Genomic DNA, 22,827 nt, shown 5'->3' with positions numbered 1-22,827 from the left:
CTGCAGCCTGGCTTCAAGATCGTGCCAGAATAAGACAAACACCAAATTCCTTTTTAATTGGTTCTTGTAGGTTTTTCGGGCTCTTTGGCCGTGTTCTGAAGGTTGTTCTTCCTAACGTTTCGCCAGTCTGTGGCCGGCATCTTCAGAGGACAGCACTCTTTTTTAATTGCTTCTCGACAGAGACTCATGAGAACTAAGGGGCTGGACTAAGAAAAGTTACATACTGTACTGGGCGTGGTTCTGAAGAAAGAACTTTAAGCTGATTAGATAACAGCATGCTGATTTAAGATGTGGCAAGGGGGGGTAAGACTGAGGAGAAGGAGGAGGAGAGCATTTCCCCCCTACTGTCTCTTCCAGATGGTGATTGATTGATAAGCAGCCATGATTACTTAAAAGCAATAAAGCCATTAGTTAGCATAGCTGCAATCAAGTACAGTAATTAGGTAAAGCTGGTCAGGTTTATTATTTTATTGGGGTCCACTAACACTGTAGACTCTACTTGAGCATGCGTTGCCTTGTAAAAGTACAATTTACTTCATTTTAAAAATACTTTTGTACTTTTTTGCAACTTTTAAAATAAACCTTTTGATATTTCCCCCAAGTGTGAGTCTTGGGGCTAACAAGGGTGAAGTGCCTAAAGAAAGTGCCTTAGCCATGGAGCTGTGTTGGTTACTTTTGTTATTTAAGCGTCCTAGCTGGTCTGGCTGGTGTGCAGGGCTCAAAGTCCACAGCCAATGGAATTTCTGTTCTAGGAAAAGGTGACATACAGCAGTGGTCCCCAACCTTGGGCCTCCAGATGTTCTTGGACTGCAGTTCCCAGAAGCCTTCACTACCACTTCTGCTGGCCAGGATTTCTGGGAGTTGAAGTCCAAGAACATCTGGAGGCCCAAGATTGGGGACCACTGACATACAGTATAGGTTTAGAAGCTTGCCCATAGTTAACTTACTCATGCGCCCTCTAGGTTTGACCCAGCCTAGGGTTGAAAAGGTGATGGAATATGGTGGCTAAATTTTGCTCCTTCTCCTAGTGGAAGGCTCCTTTAAGAGGGAGAATTCCTGACAGTCATGGATTAAGGTTTGTTCTCGTCTGTATATTTTGAGGAACTGCTCTGGTGACTACAGTGAAACTAGAATATTTTGAGCTCAGTTTCTTTAAGGTTTGAGTGGGTGGAAGCTTGGGCAGTAAGACATTTTTCCCCATTCTCTCTCTGCTGTGTATGGGGTGAAGAAGTCACCTGCAAGTTCTAGTATATATTTCCATTGGAAAAGTTTCAGATATGGCTGTATACTGTAGAAGAACTGATCCATTTTCAGTAGAAGAGGCTCACCATATCTTAACCCTCCCTGAAGTTGAAAAAACAATTACTGTATTGATCCACCTTGCAATCCTTGTGCTAGTGAGGTTAACCTTTATTCTTTCAAAGGCTTCCCTCACAGAAAAACTGACTGGAGGTGTGATCAATAGACGTGGATCAATTGCGGTGTTAGGTTTTGGCCAAGAAAAGATCTCAAAGTGAAAAAGTGTTATCACAAAACCAAGCATAGTGGCAGTGGAAACTTTGTTAGGCACTTTACATGTTGATTTGCAGCCCTTCTGAACATGGTTCTTCTGCACCATGTGGGAGATGAAAGGCAAATTCAACATGGTAATCAAAGGCAAAATGTAGAGAGAATACATGTAAGAACAATGCCTTCAGTGTTAAAAAAGATTTCTGAGGCAAGAACTAAGCCTTCTCAAATATTTCAGCACCTTTGCAATGAACCTTTAAATAGTCCAGTTTACATTCTTCTTGCTCAGCCTAGAAACTTGGAACAGGTGAGAAATAAGCTTAAAACAGAGAGGAAGCATAAATGGATCAGCCACGATAACCTCTACAGTATACTGTATATGAACTCTGTGATCTTCTTGAGGGCTTCACCCACAAGTTCTCCCTATATCCCACAGTCATACTTGTTGTGGGACTAAGCAAAATTCTCACAGAAATTTTAAAAATCATATCAGTAGAGACAGACATGCCAAAGCTTTTTTCTTACGATACTGGCATTCCAACTTGGTGACTTCTGTCTCTCAACTTTTTAATTTAAGAACCTTATTTTTCAGGAGTTACCTTTTATCCCATTTATTCATATCTTGATTCCTCTCAGATACCACACAATGAAAATGAGTACCCTGTAGACTTCCCTTGTACTTTTAACACAGGAAATTTGGTGTAGCTCAGTGTAGCCGATGCCGCTCCTGCAGTGGTCTGGTGGATTTGTCGATTTAACACAACTTTCTCCAGTTGTCAAGACCACAGCATACTAACTAGTGTTTTCATGGCCTCAAAACTGTATATTCTTCCAAAGGCTAAAGCAAGCTTAATGGGAAGTAAATCTAAGTAAAGGGAGACGAATCAATCTAAATGATACATTATTTCAATAATTATTGTTCTTTTAGGTCTAAGAACCTGGAACATATGGAGGAAGGTTTTTGGAATATTACTGAAATACAGAATCATCTACAGAGAAGAATTTTTTGGTATGCATTTAATTGTTAGGAATTTTTTCAAAGTTATATACTTTCCATTTCATATGTATATTTGTTTTAAATGTTTATTTATTTATTCATTTTATTTATATGCCACATTTCTCCCAACAAGGGACACAAAGCAGTTCACAACATTAACATGCACACAATTAAAAACACAATAAGTTAAATATTAAAATATAAATAAAATATATGATTTAAAATACAATTAAAAGATTAAAACATGAAAACATAAAAGAGATTAAAATATCTGCTGAAGTGTGGTTCAGTGATTCAGTTATAATTCTCAAAAGCCTGCCTGAAGAGATGGGTCTTTAGCCTTTTTTTGGAAAGGGTAAAAGGGAAGAGGCCATCCTGATCTCCCAAGGGAGAGCATTCCATAGCCTGGGAGAAAAGGCCCTCTCCCGTGTGCTGGCAATCGGACTGAGAGGAGGGCCTCCTCAGTGGATCTTAATCGCTGAGAAGGCATATATAGGGAGATACGGTCCTTTAGGTAGCCTGGACCCAAGCTGTATAGGGCTTTATAAGTAATGACCAGCACTTTGAATTGGGCCTGGAAAAGGACTGGTAGCCAGTGCAGTTCTTGTAACAGGTGCGTTATAGGCTCCCTGTAGCTGGTCCCAGTCAGTAGTCTGGCTGCAGAGTTTTGCACCAGCTGAAGTTTCCGAACTGTCTTCAAAGGCAGCCCCACATAGAGCATGTTACAGGAATTCAAATGGGATGTAACTAAGGCATGTGTCACTGTAGCCAAATCCGACATCTTAAGGAACAGGCGCAGGTGGCGCACCAGGTTTAGCTGTGCAAATGCACTTATGGGCATCCAAGCCTAGTGATGAATACAGGAGTACACAACAAGCTGCGGACCTGAGTTTTCAGGGGGAGTGTAAACCCATCCAGCACAGGTAGTATCCTTATTCCCTCATCTGCCTTCTGACTAACCAGTAGCACCTCTGTCTTGTCTGGATTAAGTTTCAGTTTGTTTGCTGTCATCCAGACCATTACTGATGCCAAGCACTGGTATTTAACATATTTAACTCTTACTTTTGGTAACCATGTTTTTCCAAGCTCATTTTAAATGAATGAATGAATGAATGAATGAATGAATGAATGAATGAATGAATGAATGAATGAATGAATGAATGAATGAATAAATAAATATCTCCTTGAGCCCAAATGTTCCCAATATATCCAAGTTACTATAGTTCTATACAGTACAAAATTCTAAGTTATAAACAAGAAATGTTAGAATAACAACCTTTATTTAAAATAAATGCTGTCACAGGTTAAATATGTTTCATATATTTGTTTTTAATTTTCTGGAGAAGTTCAAAAAATATCAGGAAGAAACCATAAAATGTCATGCAAAGGGCATTCTGACCGATATGGTTTGAAAACCTCATGCCAGGGTTAGGGAATGGTGGTGAGAGCTGCAGAGTATTTCCAGATCATGAGGCGCTATTCTCACTTTCCTAAGCATGATGGCCTCTGGTGCAGGGCACCAACCCAGCAAGATAGAGTTAACTACCACTGCCTTGTTACAGTTGGAGAAAGGCATGTAACACACCATAGAGTAGCCAGATAAAAAAGAGGGTGGGGCTCCTTATGCTTCTAAATATTGTGTGTCTGGGGTAATGTCATCAGGTGTTGTGTGCTGGATAGATGTCATCTGCTTAAATCCTCTCTTTTAAGAAATTATGAAAGATATGGGAACACTGTTAATGGAAAAAAGTCATGCGGGTCCCTGAGGATCCAAACGTTTTATGCTCAGAAAGTGACACATTGTGAGACGCGAGACAAGGGGGTGGAAGCCCTCACCGGAGTGTCGTCCTCCCTCAGGAAAGAACAGGAGGCACAAACAGGCCCACTTACATCACCCGTCGAGACGGTACAACAGGGAGTGGATACTCGGGAGCTAGAACAGGGGTTGTCTAAAATGACGGCAGCCACTCAAACTGAGAGGGAAATGGCAGGAAAGGAAGGGGCAGAATCATTGTGGAGGTGGGAATAGGTGATATAAAAGGAGTGAGGGACGAGATACCCGGGGGTTGGGAGATGATATGGGTGGAGGATCCCTGGACCAGAAAGTGTGAAAAGGTCTGGGTCCCCAGGAAAGAGGCAGATTATAGAAGGTCTTCCCACATGACCCTCGTATTGGGGGGAGTCAGAGGCGCGTGAGTGGCGTTGGAGGCTGCGAGAGGAAAAGGAGGCGGTGGAGAGAGAAGAGAGGGAGAGACGGGTATGGCCACTGGAGGAAGCCTGGCGGAGAGGGTTCCTGTTGGACTGTGGGCTCCCTTATGAGAAGATAATCTCTTTGATCCTGAGGGGAGAGACAAGGAGACCATATCGCTATTAAACCCAGGGACAGACACTTTGGATTTGGATGGCAGTAATCTCTTTACCAAAGGACCCTGGAATGACTTAGAATATAATCTGTTCACCAAAGATATTTGGATGCCTTCGTGGGACCCGTTGGTTGCGAGAGACAATGTTAGAGTGGAGTTAGAGACTAATGATTTGATGTTTAACATTCCAATAAAACCCAGTTTTGATTTTGCAACTCAAGAGACTCCCGTGTCTATGTTGAAACCTGAGGAGACACCATTTGAACCCTCACACACATAAGCATCTCAGATGCCTTTTATAGTGAAAGCAAAGAAATGTTGGATAGTCAAGCAATCTAGATATAAATTTCAAAGGGGAAGGGCCTCCAGCACACAAACTTATCTGTTTGTTTGCATGCTAACCAATTAGAGGGAGTTTGTTGTTCCCGGGCTAGGAAAGCTCCACCTGTTTCCGGCCCTTCTCACCATGAGGTGTTTTTAAACCTCCATTGTTGTTAGCACACACGCACACGCTCTTCACCTGGAAAGATGTAACACCTCCAGGCTGGCTCTTTGAGGCCTCGAGACCTCTCCAGCCATGTGGGCCAAGGAGAAGGACATTGTCTTTTTGCTATTTTTCCTTTCTGTATCGACCTGAAACCTTCTGAATGCTTATCCATATGAGTAGAATATAGAATTCTTTCTTTAATACAAAAAATCGCCTCCTGAGTGTTATTTTTAAGTGCTAGTGTTTGGTGAGGGGCGGGTAGTAAAAGGGAACTTCTAGCTAATTCTGCCCAACTGGCTGGCGCTTCCTGCTGCGCATTTTAGTGGAATTCAAGCGAGTTCCCACAACTCTCAACAGGTCATGGGCCCAGAGAGTAACTAAACACAACCAGCAAAAAGGGAAAAAGATTAGCTAAGAAGTACTTTTCGGGCTTTGTTGTCTTCTAAGTGTATCTGCATTTTTTTGCTCCCCCGCCCCAATTTTAGTGGAATTCAAGCGAGTTCCCACAACTCTCAACAGGAACAAAGAAATGGATGAGGGGCATTGTTCCTCTTAAATCCATGATTCTCACCACACATCACCATAAAAATCTAACTGGTACTAATAGACTATGCAATGGAAACCAAGAATCTTTCAATTCAGATACTGTCACTGGGGGTGGGGGAGGATTGGATGCATGGAACCTCATGGATTCAACTATGACACCACACACCCACCATAGGTAAATTGCGGCACACATTCAAGCCAATGGATCCAGGCACAATGGTCACAAATTTGAGAAATTGACATCCAGGTATATGCCATGGTATAAAGAGCTAGATTTTAAATATGGACCTCTAGAGTTCTCCCTAGTCTTACAATTAATATCACAAAGATCAGTACCAAGTCACAATTCACATATTTGGCCATGTTTCTTCCACCATGGTAAACATTAATAGTAATTACATGCTGTCAAGTAGATTCTTGAGATTCTTCTTACTGATTTCATAGCAGTTTTTAGTTTTACAGGGATGGATTGCTAGTCTGTTGCCTAACCCTCCTTCTTTCTCATCTGGGCGTGGGACTGGCAATGGTGGAGTTAATATCATAATATAGTCCATATCCAAAAGAATGTTTGCAACAGAAAAACTTAAAAATCCTACAATTGTTCACTCTGCTCAGGAAATACACAATTACCTTGACCTTCTGGAACAATCTTAGAGATACCACCACAGAATGCATCCAAAATATCATGGGGAGACATTGTGGTTGACTGAAAGAACAGTGGATCCAAGAAAAGAGAATGAAATTGACTGACAAAAAAAACAAAAAAACAAACAAAACAAAACTAAAACAGATTCAAGCCGAAGATCTAGAAGAAGTGGAAGAAATGAGCCAAAAATATACAGAGTTCAATTGGTTAGTGAAGAACAGCTGCAGGAAGGATAAGAAAGAATGGCTGGAGTGGAAAGGCACTGAAGCAGAAGAAGCTGCTGATCAGAATGGTTCCAAAAGCGTTTACTGAATCATTAAAGAACTGACTGGAATGAGGAAGGGCTTTAATGTCTTGATCAAAGACAAGAACGGGAAGCTTCTGGTCACCCAAGAAGACCAAAATAGAAGATGGGTTGAATATTTTCAGGAAACCCTCAACCAGCCAAACCTGACCAGTACATATAACCATAATGAAGAGAACACTCAACAAGAGCTCTGGGTGAACACTGGTAAGATCACTATTGAAGAAGTTAAGATTGCAACTGGAAGCCTTAAAAACAACAAGGCAGCGGGCCTGGATGAGAAATTTGCAGAGAACTTAAAGTAGCCAGGCCATGGCAGAAGACTTGACAAAACTGTTTAGCAGGTGTTGGTGAAGTGATGTAGTCCTGGAGGATTGGAGAAGAGGCACCATTCTCAAAATCAAAATTCTCCAAAATTTTCACAGAGGACCACATATTTTTGATATTTTCTAGGGCTGAAGGACGCACGCATATGCGCTCCCACCCACACACCTGCATTCCTGCCTGCCCACACACGTGCATGCCCACCTGTGCTCCCACTCGCCTGTCTGTGCACAAGCCCAGGATCTGGCCCGTGGGCCATACTTTGGAGACCCCTGGTCAAAATCTCTGAGAAAGGTGACATCTCCAAATGTACCATTTGGCAGGGCATCATCCTTCTCTCAGTGCCTGGGAAGGCATTTTGTGTAGTCTTCCTTAGGTGGCTATGAAGCCTCAACTTTGTCTATTTAAAAAAAGCTTTTAATAGTGTCCACTGAGAGTCCCTTTGTATGGCATACCAGCAGTCTTTGTTTCAATTTTTAAGAACTTGTATCAGTGATCGAGTTGCTGTGTTAAGATTAAGAATAGCCATATAGACTTTTTTGAGATTACCACCAGGCTCAGACAAGGTTGCATCTTGTCCCCATTCCTTTTCCTTGTGGCCCTTCACTATGTCATGCGACAAAATATATTACGCACTGGGTCAGGCATCCACTGGACTAACCAAGTTTATCTTGGCGATCTGGATTTTGCTGATATCACCTTGCTTGAGGAAGATAAACTGAAACTGCAGCATGCCACGACTGTCCTGGATGAAGAGGCAAATAAACCTGGCCTCAGGGTAAGCGTTACAAGATTGAAAATCATGCACGTTACCTCCAGGGTCCCAACACAGGGAACTGTACTCAGACAGCAGCAGTTAGAGGAAGTGGAGAGGTTCACTTATCTGGGTAGTGTGATCGCCCAGAATGGAGATGCAGATGTTAAGTGGATGCATTAGGATGGTGATAATCATCTTCTGGAAAATTAGCAAGTTTTGTTCCCAACCATCCATATAATTGAAGACTGCTCCATCTATTTGCCTCTATTGAGATCCCAACAGCTATTTATGCCAGCAAGACTTGGAAGGCATCAGCAAGTATCAACAAAAGGCTTGACATCTTCCAGCAGAGGTGTCTCTGCCAAACTTTAAAGCTCCAATATTTCAATCACATTATCAACAAGGAGATGCTCCGAAGGAGTAGCTCATACAAACTTCTTAACATTGTCGCATATAGAAGACTCCAACCGGCTGGCCATATTTTTCGTAAAGAGAACAACTGGATCCTCAACTGCAATGAATAGCACTGTGTTGGACCCCCCTGGTGCCAAATGATCAGGATGCCCTTGAATAACATGGCAAAGAACACTGATGCAAGACTACAGGGAACTACACATTACATGAGAGGACAAAGAAACACAGAAGACTGAATGAGCTGGAGAATCCTTGCTGCCTGATATGCTACATAGCATGGAAGTGGATCACAACAAATAGATTGTGACCTATGGTGATGCTTTCTGGGACCTTTAAGCATGCAAAATTCAGAAGGGATTTTCCATTTCCTTCTTCGCTGGCACACCATGGGACGGTATTGTGTGCCCAAGGTAAATGGGCTGGCTGGTCTCCATCCTGACACAATGGCGAAATAATTTCTGTGTTGCAATCTGTGGGCACAGCTGGGGCCCATGACTGGTCAGCAGTTTGGGGAGGATCCTAATTAAAAATTGTGTGATCCATGAGGATCCATGGGTTGTATCCATATTTTGCACCATTGCAGAGCCATGCACTGACGGGTCCATTTCTGTGTTTTAGTCTGTGGTCACAGCTGGAGTCTATAAATGGGCATTGGTTTGGGAATCATCCTGCATATAAATCATGCAGTTCCATGGAGATCCTTTCCTTTGCTGTTTATGCACCACTGCAAAGTCATGGGCCAAAGGACCCATGATTTCTGTGTTGTGGTCTATGGGCACAAATAGTATCTATGACATGACAGTGGTCTAGAGGAGATTCCATTTAAAAAAATCACATGAAATCACGTGGATCCGTAGCTCAGATCCGTGTTTTATGCACTCCTGCAAAGTCAAGCACCAAAGGATCCACAATTTATCTAGTGTAATTTGTGGGCATAGATGGGATCTATGATCTGACTGCAGATTGTCAAGGGTCCCACGTAAAAATCACATGAAATCATGAGGATCCGTTCTTGATTTCATGGCTTCATCTTTTACCCAGACCCCGCCCTGCCCTACATACAATTCCTTTACTTCCCAAGAGCGATAATGTGCCAGATCTCATGTGTCCTGTTCCCCAGCCACTTGCCAGGGTTGGCCCCGTCCTTTCCCGACACAGGCGCCGCCGCCGCCGCCACGAGCTTCTTCTCGGCCCAAGGTGAGAATCGACCAATTCAAAGCCCCGGGACCTTCCCATCGCTCGCTCTCCGTCTCTCTCTCTCTCTCTCTCTCTCTCCAGGGGTAACCATCTCGCGACACCTTGTGCGATCTCGCTTGGTCGGAGGCTCTACTCTCGCGAGATCCCCTCAACAAGATGGCGGCGCGGTCGAGTCGCTGAGCGGAGCGGCAGGTGGAACGGAGCGAGGGAGAGGTCCGAGCGGGCTCGCCGCCCCCGCGGTCAGCGGGCTGTCTCCCGGAGGGGAAATGCCGTCGGGAAGGGATTCGCCGCCGCGGCTCTGAGCTGTGCGAGCCCCCCCCCCCGCAGCGACTGCGGCGCCGCGTCTCCCCGCCGGCACCCCCCCCCCCCCGCAGTTCCCGGGGCCGCCGCTGGCGATGACCGGAGAGAAGCTGCGCTCGCTGCGCAGGGACCACAAGCCCAGCAAGGAGGACGGGGACCTGCTGGGGCCCGGCGAAGAGGAGGCGGCGGCCACCCCCGGCGGCGGAGGCGCCTTCCCCGGAGGCCGGGCGGGGAGCGGCAAGGGCGGCCGCGCAGGGAGCCACCGCATCTTCACCAACCACCACCGGCTGCCCCTCAAGGGAGGGCCCGGGGGCTCTTCCCCCGCCGCCGGATCCGAGCCTGACAAGGGCCCGGCGGCCCAGTTCCCGGTGCACGAGTGTGTCTTCAAGGGAGACGTCCGGCGGCTGTCGGCTCTGATCCGCACACAGGGCATCGGCCAGAAGGACAGTCACGGTAAGAGGCGGCCCTCGCCGGACTGACTTCCCGGCCCGGTGAGGGTGAGGGTCGGGGAGGGGAGGCAGAGCAAGGAGGCCGGCTTGTCTCTCTCTCTCTCTCTCTCTCTCTCCTCACACACACACCCATCCATCCCCGAATGGTCCCGTTTATTTCTGAGTCGGAGGTTGGTCTCCTGGGTGTCGTGTTCCACTTCCTAGGACTAAGCTTGCTCTTTTCCGTAATCAAGAACGATGGATCTTTCTGGTGCGGTAGAGCAGTTGGAGTAAGTTGTCTCTCCGTCCTGAGAGCCCCAGCAGTCACTTGAGAAGGGGGGCATTATGTAAGTAATTCAGAAAAATAAGATAGGGACATTGTCCATCCACTTTATTGCCTTGAAGATCCTTTGTCCGTCATCAGGCTCACTGGTGTACCCTAAGAACACTGGGATCATTTTATTTCTGTTGCAGTAAGCGTACTGTATCTGCTTATCCTCTTGGGTATCTCAGCTCCTACATGTGTAAACCTATCATGACCCGCTAAGTAGATTTTGCCCAGTAAGGCTTTGTGAAGCAGAACTTCTAATAATCCAGTTCTAGGTTGTGTCAAGTTAAAGAATGCTAGTTTAAGTGAGATGAATATACAAGTATATTTTTGTAAAGCATTTCTGAAATGTAATTCTGGTCTAGATTCTAAATAGCTGCTCAGAGTGGTCGTATAGACCAGATGGGCAGGATACAAATCAAATCAATCAACAAATAAATAAATTGCCTGAAAGAAGAATTATTAATTTATTCATTTATTCACTTATTTATTTAACTTGTATGCCGCTCACTCTACCCAAAGGTCTCTGGGCGGCTTTGTGTATAAATTTTTAAAACTGAGAAACATTTACTTCTTTGAAAGTTAGAATAAGCATCACTTATCTCTTATTGGGTAGCTAAATTAGTTGTGAGTTAATGTATTAAGTGAAGAAATACCGTATGTGAGCCCAGCATATTCGCTTTCTCCGAGTAGAGATGTGCTAGTTAGAACCATGGACATAAGTTAATTCTTCTTGCTTGTAATGCTTCTGATTTGTGTGCAAGCTGTATATGAAAACAACTCTGATGTCAATTTCAAAGTAACATATTAGCTTTTTTCAACCCAGGGGTATTTTCTGTATTCATTTCCATCACCCCCAGCCAGCACAACTAACAGCCTGAAATTCTGGACATTAATGAAAAACATCTGGAGGGGATGAAGTTGGGGAAACCTGCAGTGCGCTTTGGTATATCATCATACTAAATAGACACTTCTTGATTTGTATGTTAGAAAGTGTTCAACACTTTCCATCCCAGGCTTCATTGTGAAATATGCCTGTACAAAAGACAGCTGAGGGCAGCAGCTGCGGTGCTTCTGCATATGCTTGGGAATAACTTTATTTGCATTAGATTGTTCCCCAAGTGTCCTAAACGTAAGGTGTCAGGAATGTGATTTTTCTGGAAAGAAATTTGTCTTTCCAGAAATTCTTCACTGTCACTTAGTTACTAGATTTTCCAAGAGGATAATTATGATGTCACCTGCTGCTTTTACCTGCAGCTGTGAAATTGGGTTCTAGCCAATTTTTAACAGCCTACTGAATTCTTATGGAGTGTGCTTCCTCTTTTTTGGTGGTATTTATATCAGGCTGTTTTTTTCTGTAGCTTTTAAAGATCAGTTTGAGTCCCTTGCTGGTGTTCCCACTCTGAGATTTATTCCTGATTCAGTTTTATGCAGTACTTTAATATTTAGTAAAAAAAAAAAAACTTGTAACTTTTCACTGGGATTTTTCTTTTTAAAATTGAAAACGTTGTGTTTTGCCTTTTTCTGTAAATCATGGGCAGTATATTCTTCTTCTTTTCTTCTTCTTCTTCTTCTTCTTCTTCTGGCTAAAGACACTCTCTGGAACTTATACCTCAAAATAGTATAGTTAAAGTCTTTTACACTATTATGCCACAAAAGAGTGAAGCAACAATTGTGGTTAATATTGAGAAAATCCTTGCTATGAACATATAAATAAGGGCAATCAACATGAATTTGACACAACTCCGGGAGGCAGTGGAAGATAAGAGGGCCTGGCATGCTCTGGTCCATGGGGTCACGAGTGTTTCTCAGAGAGTTTTGTTACTGGAAAGACTAATTGGCTAAGAATATTTTTACTTAGACCAAGGCTGACTCATTGGGAAGCCAAGGCCTGAATCTCTCCTACATTGAAAAGTTTTTGTGCTACCTATGATTGACACAGGAAGGGGAAGAATGTATGTATAGTTTCTATAGCACTGCAGAGCCGAGCGTTATTTAGCAGCACTTTAGAGACTATGTACTAAGCTGTATTCAGGAAAACATAAAGCACTTATAATTTTTTGGTGATGTAATTATATATGTACAGTTTTAATACGAATGAAATAGTAGTTCTGAAAAATGGCCAAATTTGGTGTTGAGATTTGACTGTGTGCCATAACAAATACAAGTTCAGTAGAGGCTCTGCCTTCTGTTAGAAACTGTGGGGATGGGAGAGATATATTTGTATCAAGAAAGGACTTGATATCTACATTTTTAATGAAGATTTAAAGTTAACTTCTTAAAAAAAAAACTGATTAAGCAGGATCATCTCGTTAGGTGAGCAGAAGGCTTTTAATTGTTCCAACAAATCAAATGTTGTAGGGTAGTTACAGGGTGTTGGCATCTCTTGTAACAAGATTGGAGAGCAGCTTGCCAGCAAGTAATTGTTACTTCACGTGGGTAACTGTATGGATGCTAAGAATGTTTGTTCCATTGTGAGTGCTATCTAAGAAGTGCACAGTTTTTTTGTACAGTGGTGCCTCGCAGGACAAAAAACTCGCAAGACAAATGGTTTTGGTAATGGGGTTGATGACTAGCAAGACAAATGGTCCTATGGCCATGCTTCGCAAGAAGAGTGTTTTCCATTTTTTGTTCCTGCCTCGTGTTTGCGGATTTTTAAATGTTTTTCTATGATGTTTAAAAAGTTAGTTTTTTGATTGAAATTTTTTAAATCATCTGCACAATATGTATGGCTTTAAAGAGCATTTAATAAATCATTTGTAAACCAAATTTGACTTTGTTCTGTCTCTTTTTGCCCATAGGAACACATTAATTAGATTTCAATACATTCCTATGGGAAAACGCATTTCGCAAGAAGAATTTTTCGCAAGACAACATTAACTGCGGAAAGAATTAAATTCGTCTTGCGGGGCACCACTGTATTTTTTCCATTTTGGGTTCTTTGGGGAAATGCTTTTTTTATTTTGAGTAAATTTTGTGTAATAGTCCTTTCATTTTTACACTAAAGGAACTACCTCTTTTGAGTTTTCTCATTTATGTTTTCTGACACTCCAGAAGCCCTAAATAAGCTTTAAAATGCCTCTTAAAACACAGAAGCAACAGAGATTCATTGTACTTGAAAAATAGGCAGTAGTACTACCTGGGAAAGAAAAAAAATGTCAGTAGACTTCTACAAAAAATATCTTTCTTACCCAACCAACCAATTCAGAAAACAGTAAAACACTCCAAAAATAGAAAAGAGAACAATATGAGTTCAGTGATATCTGCCTATCTGAATATACTCTCTGGGCCTGGGCAACACAGTGAAAAAAAATTTAAGGAAGTAGCCAGGCAACCAGAGGTGGGGAGTTGGAGAAAATATTCTTCTTTATTCCATCCTGGCACTTTCTGGTACACTTCTATTTTTCCTAGTATCTATTTGAGTCTATCAAACAGGCTGGATTGGAGTTAAATCAAGTTGATGTGAATCACAGTGTAAATTTAAAAAATCATTAAAAAATTAAATCATGCTTTAAGTTGATTTTTTTAAAATGATTTTTTATCCACGCTGGTTTTAATTCTAATAAGATCTCATGGCATAGTAGCACTATACTGGCTGAAGTCCTATTGGCCAGTTATGTAAATGGCTTGATATTTGGAAGCAAATTGCATGACTTGGCTTGTTTGAGAAGGTGAACCACGAGGAGGCACCCCGTATTGGTGTGCTGTCCCCTCCAACACCTGAAAGTAAGAAGCATGTGCACAAACTCACAGGACTAAAAAGTGTTGTCAAGGACCTGGAAGGGTTAACTGTAAAAGAAAAAGAATGCCAAGGGGAAAAGAACTGTTGGAAGGGAAGGCTCTGGTAGAAAAGGTATAACCACAGGAGCAGGGGCAATTGGTTATTGGTGAGAAGAAGTGAAGAGTGACAGAAAGAAAGCTGAGGAGGAGTGAGTAGAAATGATGAGAAAAGATCCTTAGACTGGAGAAGTAGGTACAGTAGTGCCTCGCTTAGCGAGCGCTATGTTTAGCGATGAAATCGCTTTGCGACGCATTTTTTGCGATCGCAAAAGCGACCGCTTTGTGATGTTCCCTATGGGGGAATTTCCCTTTGCGATGATCGATTCCTTGCTTTGGGAACTGAGCATCGCAAAGCGACGATTTTTTAACAGCTCATCGGCGGTTTCAAAATGGCCGCCTGCTGTTTTCTGGGACGGATTCTTGCTCTACAGCCACCGAAAATGGCCGTGCTATGGAGGATCTTCACTGAACGGTGATTTTTAAGCCCATAGGAACGCATTAATCAGGTTTTAATGCATTTCTATGGGCTTTTTAAATTTCGCATTGCGACGTTTTCGTTCAACAGCGAGTTTTGCGGAACGAATTAATGTCGCAATGCGAGGCACCACTGTACAACTAAAGGTACCAAGGGAAGTGGCTGAACAGGAGTGGAGAGGCCACCTAGTACAGAAACCCCCTTACTGGGGAGAGACAATTGAGCAAAAAGAAGGAGATAGAGTGCAGGGGAACTAGAGGCAAGAAATAGGAAGAATGAGGCATGGCCCACTTACCATGAGATCAGTCCTGGGATGAGAGTCTTCCTGCCAAGATATGTGATGAATTCCAGGTTGGAAGATTTAGGAAGCAAAATGAGGGTTGAGTGTTTTACCTTTAAGCCAGAGAGGATACGAAGCAGGGTTGGTTAACCCGTTCACCTCAGGTACTTGGTTAGCTATGGAAGGATTGTTTACCCCTTTGGCCTGGGGATGTTGAAGATACAAGAATAAAGGGAACATAACTGGGAGAAGAGCTCTCAGAGGTTGGAACTGTTACAGCAGAGTTAAATCTGTTTTCCCCAGTGTTAAATAAAATGGTTGAACTAAAGCTGAAGTCTGGTCTAGTGCCTCTGGGAAGAAGGGTGGTCTTGGGGAGGATGCAGGCAGAAGAAGCCTGATAGCTTGCAACAGCTCTACATCTCCTTTCCACCTACTGCAGGAGATGCCGTCCTGTCCCTTCAGCGTTGCCTGGGGGCTGTACTGCAATGGATGCAGGAAAATGGGCTGAGGCTGAACCCAAACAAGACGGAGGTTCTGAGGGTGGGTGCCCCCACTGTCGGTGGCTTGGGTGACTCTCATTTGGGGGGTCACCCTTGCCGCAAAGAGTGGGGTCCGCAGCCTGGGGATCCATCTGGACCTGGCGCTCCACGTGGAAACTCAGGTTGCGTTGGTGGTCTGTTCCGCCTTTTTCCATCTTTGGCGGATAGCCCGGCTGCGACCCTATCTCGATACGGGGCGCTCACTACTTTGGTTCATGCGCTCGTAATCTCCAGATTAGACCACTGCAATGCACTCTATGTGGGGCTGCCTTTGAGGTTGACGCGGAAACTTTAAGTGGTGCAGAATGCGTGGCCAGACTCCTTACTGGAGTGAGAAAATTCCATCATATTTCTCCTATTCTGGCCAAGCTGCACTGGCTGCCCATCCGTTTCCGCACTTGTTTTGATGCTTACATACAAAGCCCTAAATGGTTTAGGACCTTGATACTTGGCGGAACGCCTACTCCCACCAAGTTCTACCCATGTCATTCGTGTGAGTCAGGAGGTGTGGCTGAGGAGCCTGACGCCGAGGGAAGCCCGGAAGGAAAAAACAAGAAACCGGGCCTTCTTGGCGGTGGCTCCTCGCCTCTGGAACAACCTACCTCTAGAGATTTACATGGCCCCCTCGCTGGGTATCTTTAAAAATCAGCTAAAAACGTGGATGTTTTGGCAGGTCTTCCCTCCAGTTAATCCCTAATGTTTTCCTTTCCTCTCTTCTCTTATTGTTCGCCTTCCATCTTGTCGAATTTGTTTATTACGTAATAATTATTTTTGTATTTATCTGTGTATTTTATATTGTAAGCCGCCTAGAGTGGTCGTAATTGACCAGATAGGCGGGATATTAGATAGATAGATAGATAGATAGATAGACAGACAGACAGACAGACAGACAGACAGACAGATAAAGATAATGCTTATGGAGATTTCTTAACTCACAAAAAACTTAGGTCAAAAGAAGGGCAGGAAAAGGTTTTTTTTTCTTTTGGTTCTTAAGTCGAGGCTCCGTTCTCAGGTCAAAGCAACTTTTTGTGAACGGAGTCGTTCTTAACTCGAATTGTTCGTATGTAGGGACGTTCTCAAGTCGATGTACCACTGTATCTAATGCTACATTTATTTTTATACAAGCTATTATGTTAATGTGCAAATAAAACTACAGTTCTCTGGCAGTGATTTACAGTGGGGTCTTGACTTAAGAACGGCTCGAGTTAAGAACATTTTGACTTAAGAACCTCTCTCATAGGAAAATATTGACTTGACTTACATACTTAGATTTGAGTTAAGAACTGAAAAAAAACCACGTGGGAGCCAGGGAAAGTGCAAAATTTGAACTTTCAGTTAACTGTTGGCCAGTGAAAAGGGTGCCTGCTTCCTCACTCCTCCCAGCGTTTAGAGAGTGGATTGGGAGTCTTCAGACTGCCTGGTACTGCCTGGACTGTATTTTCCCTGCCTTCCCTGAACCTTTCTTGACCTAAGAAAAAAAGAAACAAAATATCCCCCTCTAGTGGTCGAAGGCGGAATAGCAGCTTCCCATTAGTTTCTATGGATGGAAAAGAGCAGATACGGATCAAATGGTTTTCAATGCATTCCTATGGGAAATGCAGATTTGACCTGAGAACTTTTTGACTTGAGAACCGCCTTCCAATACGGATTAAGTTCTCAAGTCAAGACCCCACTGTAATTGCTTCCCTCAAAAAATTGGGACAAAAATGATCTTTCCCATTGCAGCTCTTATGCAATTCAAAAACTTATTCCCAAAATCTTGAAATCCCTCTGGATTAGGTTGCAGAGCTGCACTAAATGCTGTAGCAGGAAAAGGAAGCTAGTTATGTTGTACTGACACTGAAGTTAGACATTTGCTTACAAAATTTATAATTGCACAGTTCCATCATCATAAAATGACAGTTGTCCCAACAAAGGCTGGTGTGTTTCTTTTTTTTTTCTTTTTTTCTTTTTTGTAATTTTTCAGTTGGGAAAACTATTATTTTCCTAACTATAAATATTCCCATTTGTGGTTATTTAGCAGGGTGCTGAAGAAGCGGAAACATCAGGAACTCTTGCTTAGCTTGCATTCTTATTTCTAAAATTTCTCCCACCATTCGTTTCTTTTTCTTTTCCAGTACTGTACAGTGGTGCCTCGCACAGCAATCGCTCCATTTAACGAAGAAACCGCTTAGCGATGCTGTTTTTGCGATCGCAAAAGCGATTGCTTTGTGATGTTCCCTATGGGGAAAATTCGCTTTGCGATGATCGCAGGGAAGCGATCATCGCAAAGCCCCCATTTTCGGCCAGCTGATCGGCGGTTCCAAAATGGCCGCTGGGTAAACAAAATGGCTGCCCGCTGTGTTTAGGGATGGATTCCTCGCTTAAGAGGCAGTGAAAATGGCCGCCATATGGAGGATCTTCGCTTAAAGGTTAGTTTTTAGCCCATAGGAACGCATAAATGGCGTTTTAATGCGTTTCTATGGGCTTTTTAATTCCGTTTAGCGATGAAATCGCTTAGCAACGTTTTTTCCTGCATGGATTAACGTCGCTAAGCGAGGTACCACTGTACTTTGAATTTTTGTGTTTAATATATTTAAAATGTTCTGTGCTTCATCCTTGTTATCCCAGTGTAATTTGCAATTTAGCAATTGATGTAATTATCTGTTTGCATTGCTCTGTGATAAATTTGATTTTAAAACTGGGAACTGCTTGTAAAATTGGATCTGTGTAGCAGATAAATAAAATATGATGTTTAATTTTTTATTATAATAGATTCCTTATGAGAAGTGACCTAGATCTGTCATTTTTTATAACATGGGCACTTTACAGACCTTAATTAATTAGGGTACTACAGTGTCTCTGGATGGTTTTTAGCAAAGTTTTGCTGTCCTGTCATATTAATTCAGCTTTCCTAAGAATGAATGAATACTTTATTATGGTCAAAGACCAGTAAAACCAAATCAGTATAAAATAGATACATATAATTATAGTTTGGTAAAGTCAGTCAGGGTAATAAAATTCCATTAAAACATGATAAAACAACCCCCTCTTTCCAGTTAATAACATCATGTATCCTTAATATAAGTAAAACCTCAGACATAGTTATATTAAAAACATACCCATCTGAAATCACCTACCCAAACATTTGATTACGAATAACTATTGCCGCCGCACAGAATTTGGCCACTTGTCTCGTAATATAAGGGGTATTGTCAGAGAGTAGCAGATGGACATAATCCTCCTCTGATCCTAAGAGTAAAATTGAATATGGAAATAATATGGATGATATAGTAAAGTGATTATTTTTGTGATTAACACTACATACTTACATTAAATTCAAAGCAATAGGATTGTTATGCCTTTAACCTAAATATGGAGGCACCAGCATGAAATCTAATGTTTTATCCAGTCTGACTGAAGTCCTATAAATATATTTTTAAATTATATATTTTTCTTTACAGGAAACACTCCTTTACATCTTGCTGTGATGCTGGGGAATAAAGGTTAGTACTGCTGATCTTTCATTTGCCTTTTTAAAAAATACCTTTTTACATCATAGAAGGCTGGCAGCTTGAATCCCAGATTTATCTCTTCTTGGCTCATCTTGCAGCTCTTTGAAGACAACTACAGAGCAGGAGGATACTTAATCTTATTCTTTACTTTTTGTCCACTTTGCAAATCAGGAATGGCTGTGGGTAATGAGGGAAGAGTGATTGATGAACAGTGCAAATCATAAGACATCAGTATTTCCCTCCTCGTATCTTTTCCTCCCTGACCACTGATTGTTTCCTGATATGTTTGGGTAGGAGAAGAATAGTGGCCCGTGCCTGATGCAGTCAGCATCCCTTCACATTGGCCTGATGATGTGAACTGTGTCAGGACAACAAAGGGAGACATATTTTTAAAAACCTTCCTCTACTTTTGTACCATTTATTGTCAGCGTTTCTGTCTCTTTTGCAGATCAGTTATAAGCCCTTTTAAACTCACGTTCAATATTTTAGCCTTTATTTCACCATCTTAAAGATATTTCTTTCCACAGAATAAGGGATCTTGGTGGTTTATTTTCCTTATCAAACAAAATCAGTACATGCACTTTAAAAAAATCTTTTTTTAAATATAGCCATCCAGGTGGCAAATTAAATCATGACCTTTTTTTTATTTGAAAGTGTACTCCAGAGAGTTAAATCAGAGGGTTAGTGGCACTCTGATTTAAAATGTGCATGTTAATGGTGCTATAATAAAGTACATTATCATTTTAAATTAGATTGTGGAACTAAATTCTGGATTTGATTTAAAATTTACCTCTTGAGGACTAGTACTATGCATTGTTCTTTTTCCTCTTACAATATTTTAGACATCTAACTTCTGAGAGCCTCTGAATGTCCAGATAAACTGAAGAAAATGATAGCCTGTATCCTGTAGTGCAGGGGTCCCCAACCCCCAGTCTATGACCCAGCACTGGTCTATGGCCTAGGCAGGAGGGGCCCTCAGACACAGCTCTCCTGACCCCCCCGAGAGCAAGCACATGCGCTGAGTGCCCCCCCAACCGGTCCGCAATTGGAAAAAGGTTGGGGACCATTGCTGTAGCGGATAAGTCTTTTAACATCAAATTCTGGGTTAATTTAGGATTAAATCCTGGTTTAATTTGGGGTTGACAGTAGCGGAGTGATAAACAGGGCTTGAAAGATGCACTCGTCCAGTTGCCTGTGATAAGTGAAGAATGCTGCTGGACAAGTCACAGCTCCCTACCTGCCTGCCTCCTTCCCCTCCGCCTGTCTCTCTCTCTCTCTCTCTCTCTCTCTCTCTCTCTCTCTCTCTCTCTCTCTAATCCTATAGTTCTCCCCTTCCCCTCCCATTGCAAAAGGAAAACTGCCCTCTTCTCGCGAGAAGAGAGTTCAGGTGGCACATACAGATATAACTCTGCAGGAGAATGTAGAGTAGTCCCATGCTGGAAAATATGGAGATTCCCTACTCCCAATTTCAACCGAACAAGGACACATCCTGGGGTGGGAGGGAAGTGTGGCTCCTTAAGAGGCCAGGCGCTTTTGCTTTCAGTTTTATTTTTTCTGGAGTCATTCAAAAGAAAGGCATTCAAAATATAAGCTTCATGACCCCACAGGCATGCAGGCAATAAAGCAACTCAAGTCTGAGGGTATAAATCAGTGGGTCTCAATCCTAATAAATTGGAAGGCTATAGTCTGGTCATTCTGACTGGTGAAATTTTTGACTGACTGGTGAGACATTCTAAAATTTTTCAAGCCCTGGTGATAAAGTTTGTTTGCTCAGAATTGTCTAGGTAAATACACCAATCTGGTGTTGTATAGTTCGACAGATTGTCATAGTATTCAATGTTGTAGAGTCATTGGATTCCTGAAGCCAACCCACTGTGATAAAATCAGTTACCTAGCAAGCATTGCACCCTTGCAATGCTTTTAACCCTTTTAACCCCTTCACGTTCAATGTTTTTTACCCTCTAGCGGTGATTTTAAGCAAAGTAAGCAAAATGTTCTGCTTATGCACTGCCCTATAGTGCCTAAAGTATTCTCTGGACTCCAGGAGGCAATGTGTGAACCACACCGAAGCTGACTAGGGGTTTTGTGAACTACACTGTAATTGATTTGGAAACGCAGAAATGGCTCTGCTGTCCTTCATTTGGACACTTTTCTCTGAAGCCAATGCACATCCTTAGCTACAATTTGAACTTGAGATCGCTAAACAATAATTATATCTTTCCTTAGAGCTTATTTCCTGACTTTGCAAAATTTTCCAGGTTTCCTTGTTTGCTGTAAAGCCATAATTAATACAAGTTTTATTCATTTGTTTCTTTCTTTAATGGGCTGATTTTTTTAAAGAAATGATTTCTATCAACAGGTAGAGTCTCAAAGTAACGTGGTTGATAGTAGAATAGATCTACTAGGCAAGTAAGGACAGACATAATGGCTTAGGGGAATGAATTGTAGACCTGCTTGGTGCTAGAGAAATATTAATATTTAAGAAATTTACTATTCTGTGTTGAGAGTTGCTGTTTTTTTTTTAAAAAATAGAAGATAAAGGATTTTTGGATATGCCTGGCTAGACAACAGTACCCGTGAAAGGGATCTAGGAGTCTTGGTAGATCACAAGCTGACCATGAGTCAGCAGTGTGATGTGGCTGCCAAGAAAGCCAATGCGATTCTTGGTTGCATCAATAGGAGTATAGTGTCTAGATCAAGGGAAGTGATAGTACCACTCTATTCTCCTTTGGTCGGACCTCACCTGGAGTATTGTGTCCAGTTCTGGGCACCTCAATTCAAAAAGGATGTTGACAACCTGGAGCATGTCCAGAGGAGGGCAAGTAAAATGGTTTGTTTGTTTGTTTGTTTGTTTATTTATTTATTTATTTGTTATTCGATTTATACCCCGCCCCTCTAGACAGAGTCTACTCGGTTAAAGGTCTGAAAGCAAATGTTCTACAAGGAGTGGCTTAGGGAGTTGGGAATGTTTAGCCTTACAAAAAGAAGGTTGAGAGGGGACATGATAGCCATGTTTAAATATTTGAAAAGATGTCATGTTGAAGAGGGGACAGGTTTGTTTTCCAGGGCTCCAGAGACTAGGACGCAGAGCAATGGTTTCAAACTATGGGAAAAGAGATTCCATCTGAACATTAGGAAGAACTTCCTGATGGTCAGCGCTGTCTGCCAGTGGAATAGACTGCCTTGAAGGGTGGTGGAGTCTCCTCCTTAGGAGGTTTTAAGCAGAGGCTGGATGGCCGTCTGTTAGGAGTACTTTGATGGATGTTCCTGCATGGCGAGGGGTTAGACTGAATGGCTTCAGTGGTCTCTTCCAACTCTGTGACTCTTTGCCTGTAAGAGAGTGTCTATCCCTTAAATGAGAAAGGACAGAGAAAAAGAATTAAGGTACTGTGGTCAATGAAATATGAGTGGATAATGGTTTTGGCTCTTTTTCTGTTTACAATGCATCATAACATTGAAAGTTAGGAGGTGGTTGCTGGTAGTAGCTGGTAGGCCGTATTGAAATAGCAGGGACACTGATGATTTCTTTCTTTTGAAAATGTTTTTTAAATTTAACAATAATAGTTTCTAACCCAGAAGTCAATGATTCTTAATACCAAGCCTCAAATGTGCTTCCTCGTTTGTTCTTTTCCCTTTTTTTCTATTGCACTTAGAAGTTA

The 22,827-nt window shown here is 42.3% G+C and overlaps 1 protein-coding gene across 1 annotated transcript in view; it reads left to right on the top strand.

The window, feature by feature from the left end:
- The first annotated feature begins 9,809 nt into the window (after positions 1 to 9,809).
- ANKRD13C (ankyrin repeat domain 13C) overlaps positions 9,810 to 22,827 on the top strand; it is a 53,908-nt gene continuing 40,890 nt past the window's right edge. Inside the window, exons 1-2 of the mRNA XM_020795245.3 lie at positions 9,810 to 10,297; positions 19,118 to 19,159. Of these exons, the coding sequence (XP_020650904.2) occupies positions 9,940 to 10,297; positions 19,118 to 19,159 (400 nt within the window). The 5' untranslated portion in view covers positions 9,810 to 9,939. The remainder of the gene's footprint in view (positions 10,298 to 19,117; positions 19,160 to 22,827) is intronic.

Source organism: Pogona vitticeps, chromosome 4 (assembly GCF_051106095.1).
Source record: "Pogona vitticeps strain Pit_001003342236 chromosome 4, PviZW2.1, whole genome shotgun sequence".
Taxonomy (NCBI): domain Eukaryota; kingdom Metazoa; phylum Chordata; class Lepidosauria; order Squamata; family Agamidae; genus Pogona; species Pogona vitticeps.
This window is presented reverse-complemented; position numbering and strand designations above follow the sequence as displayed.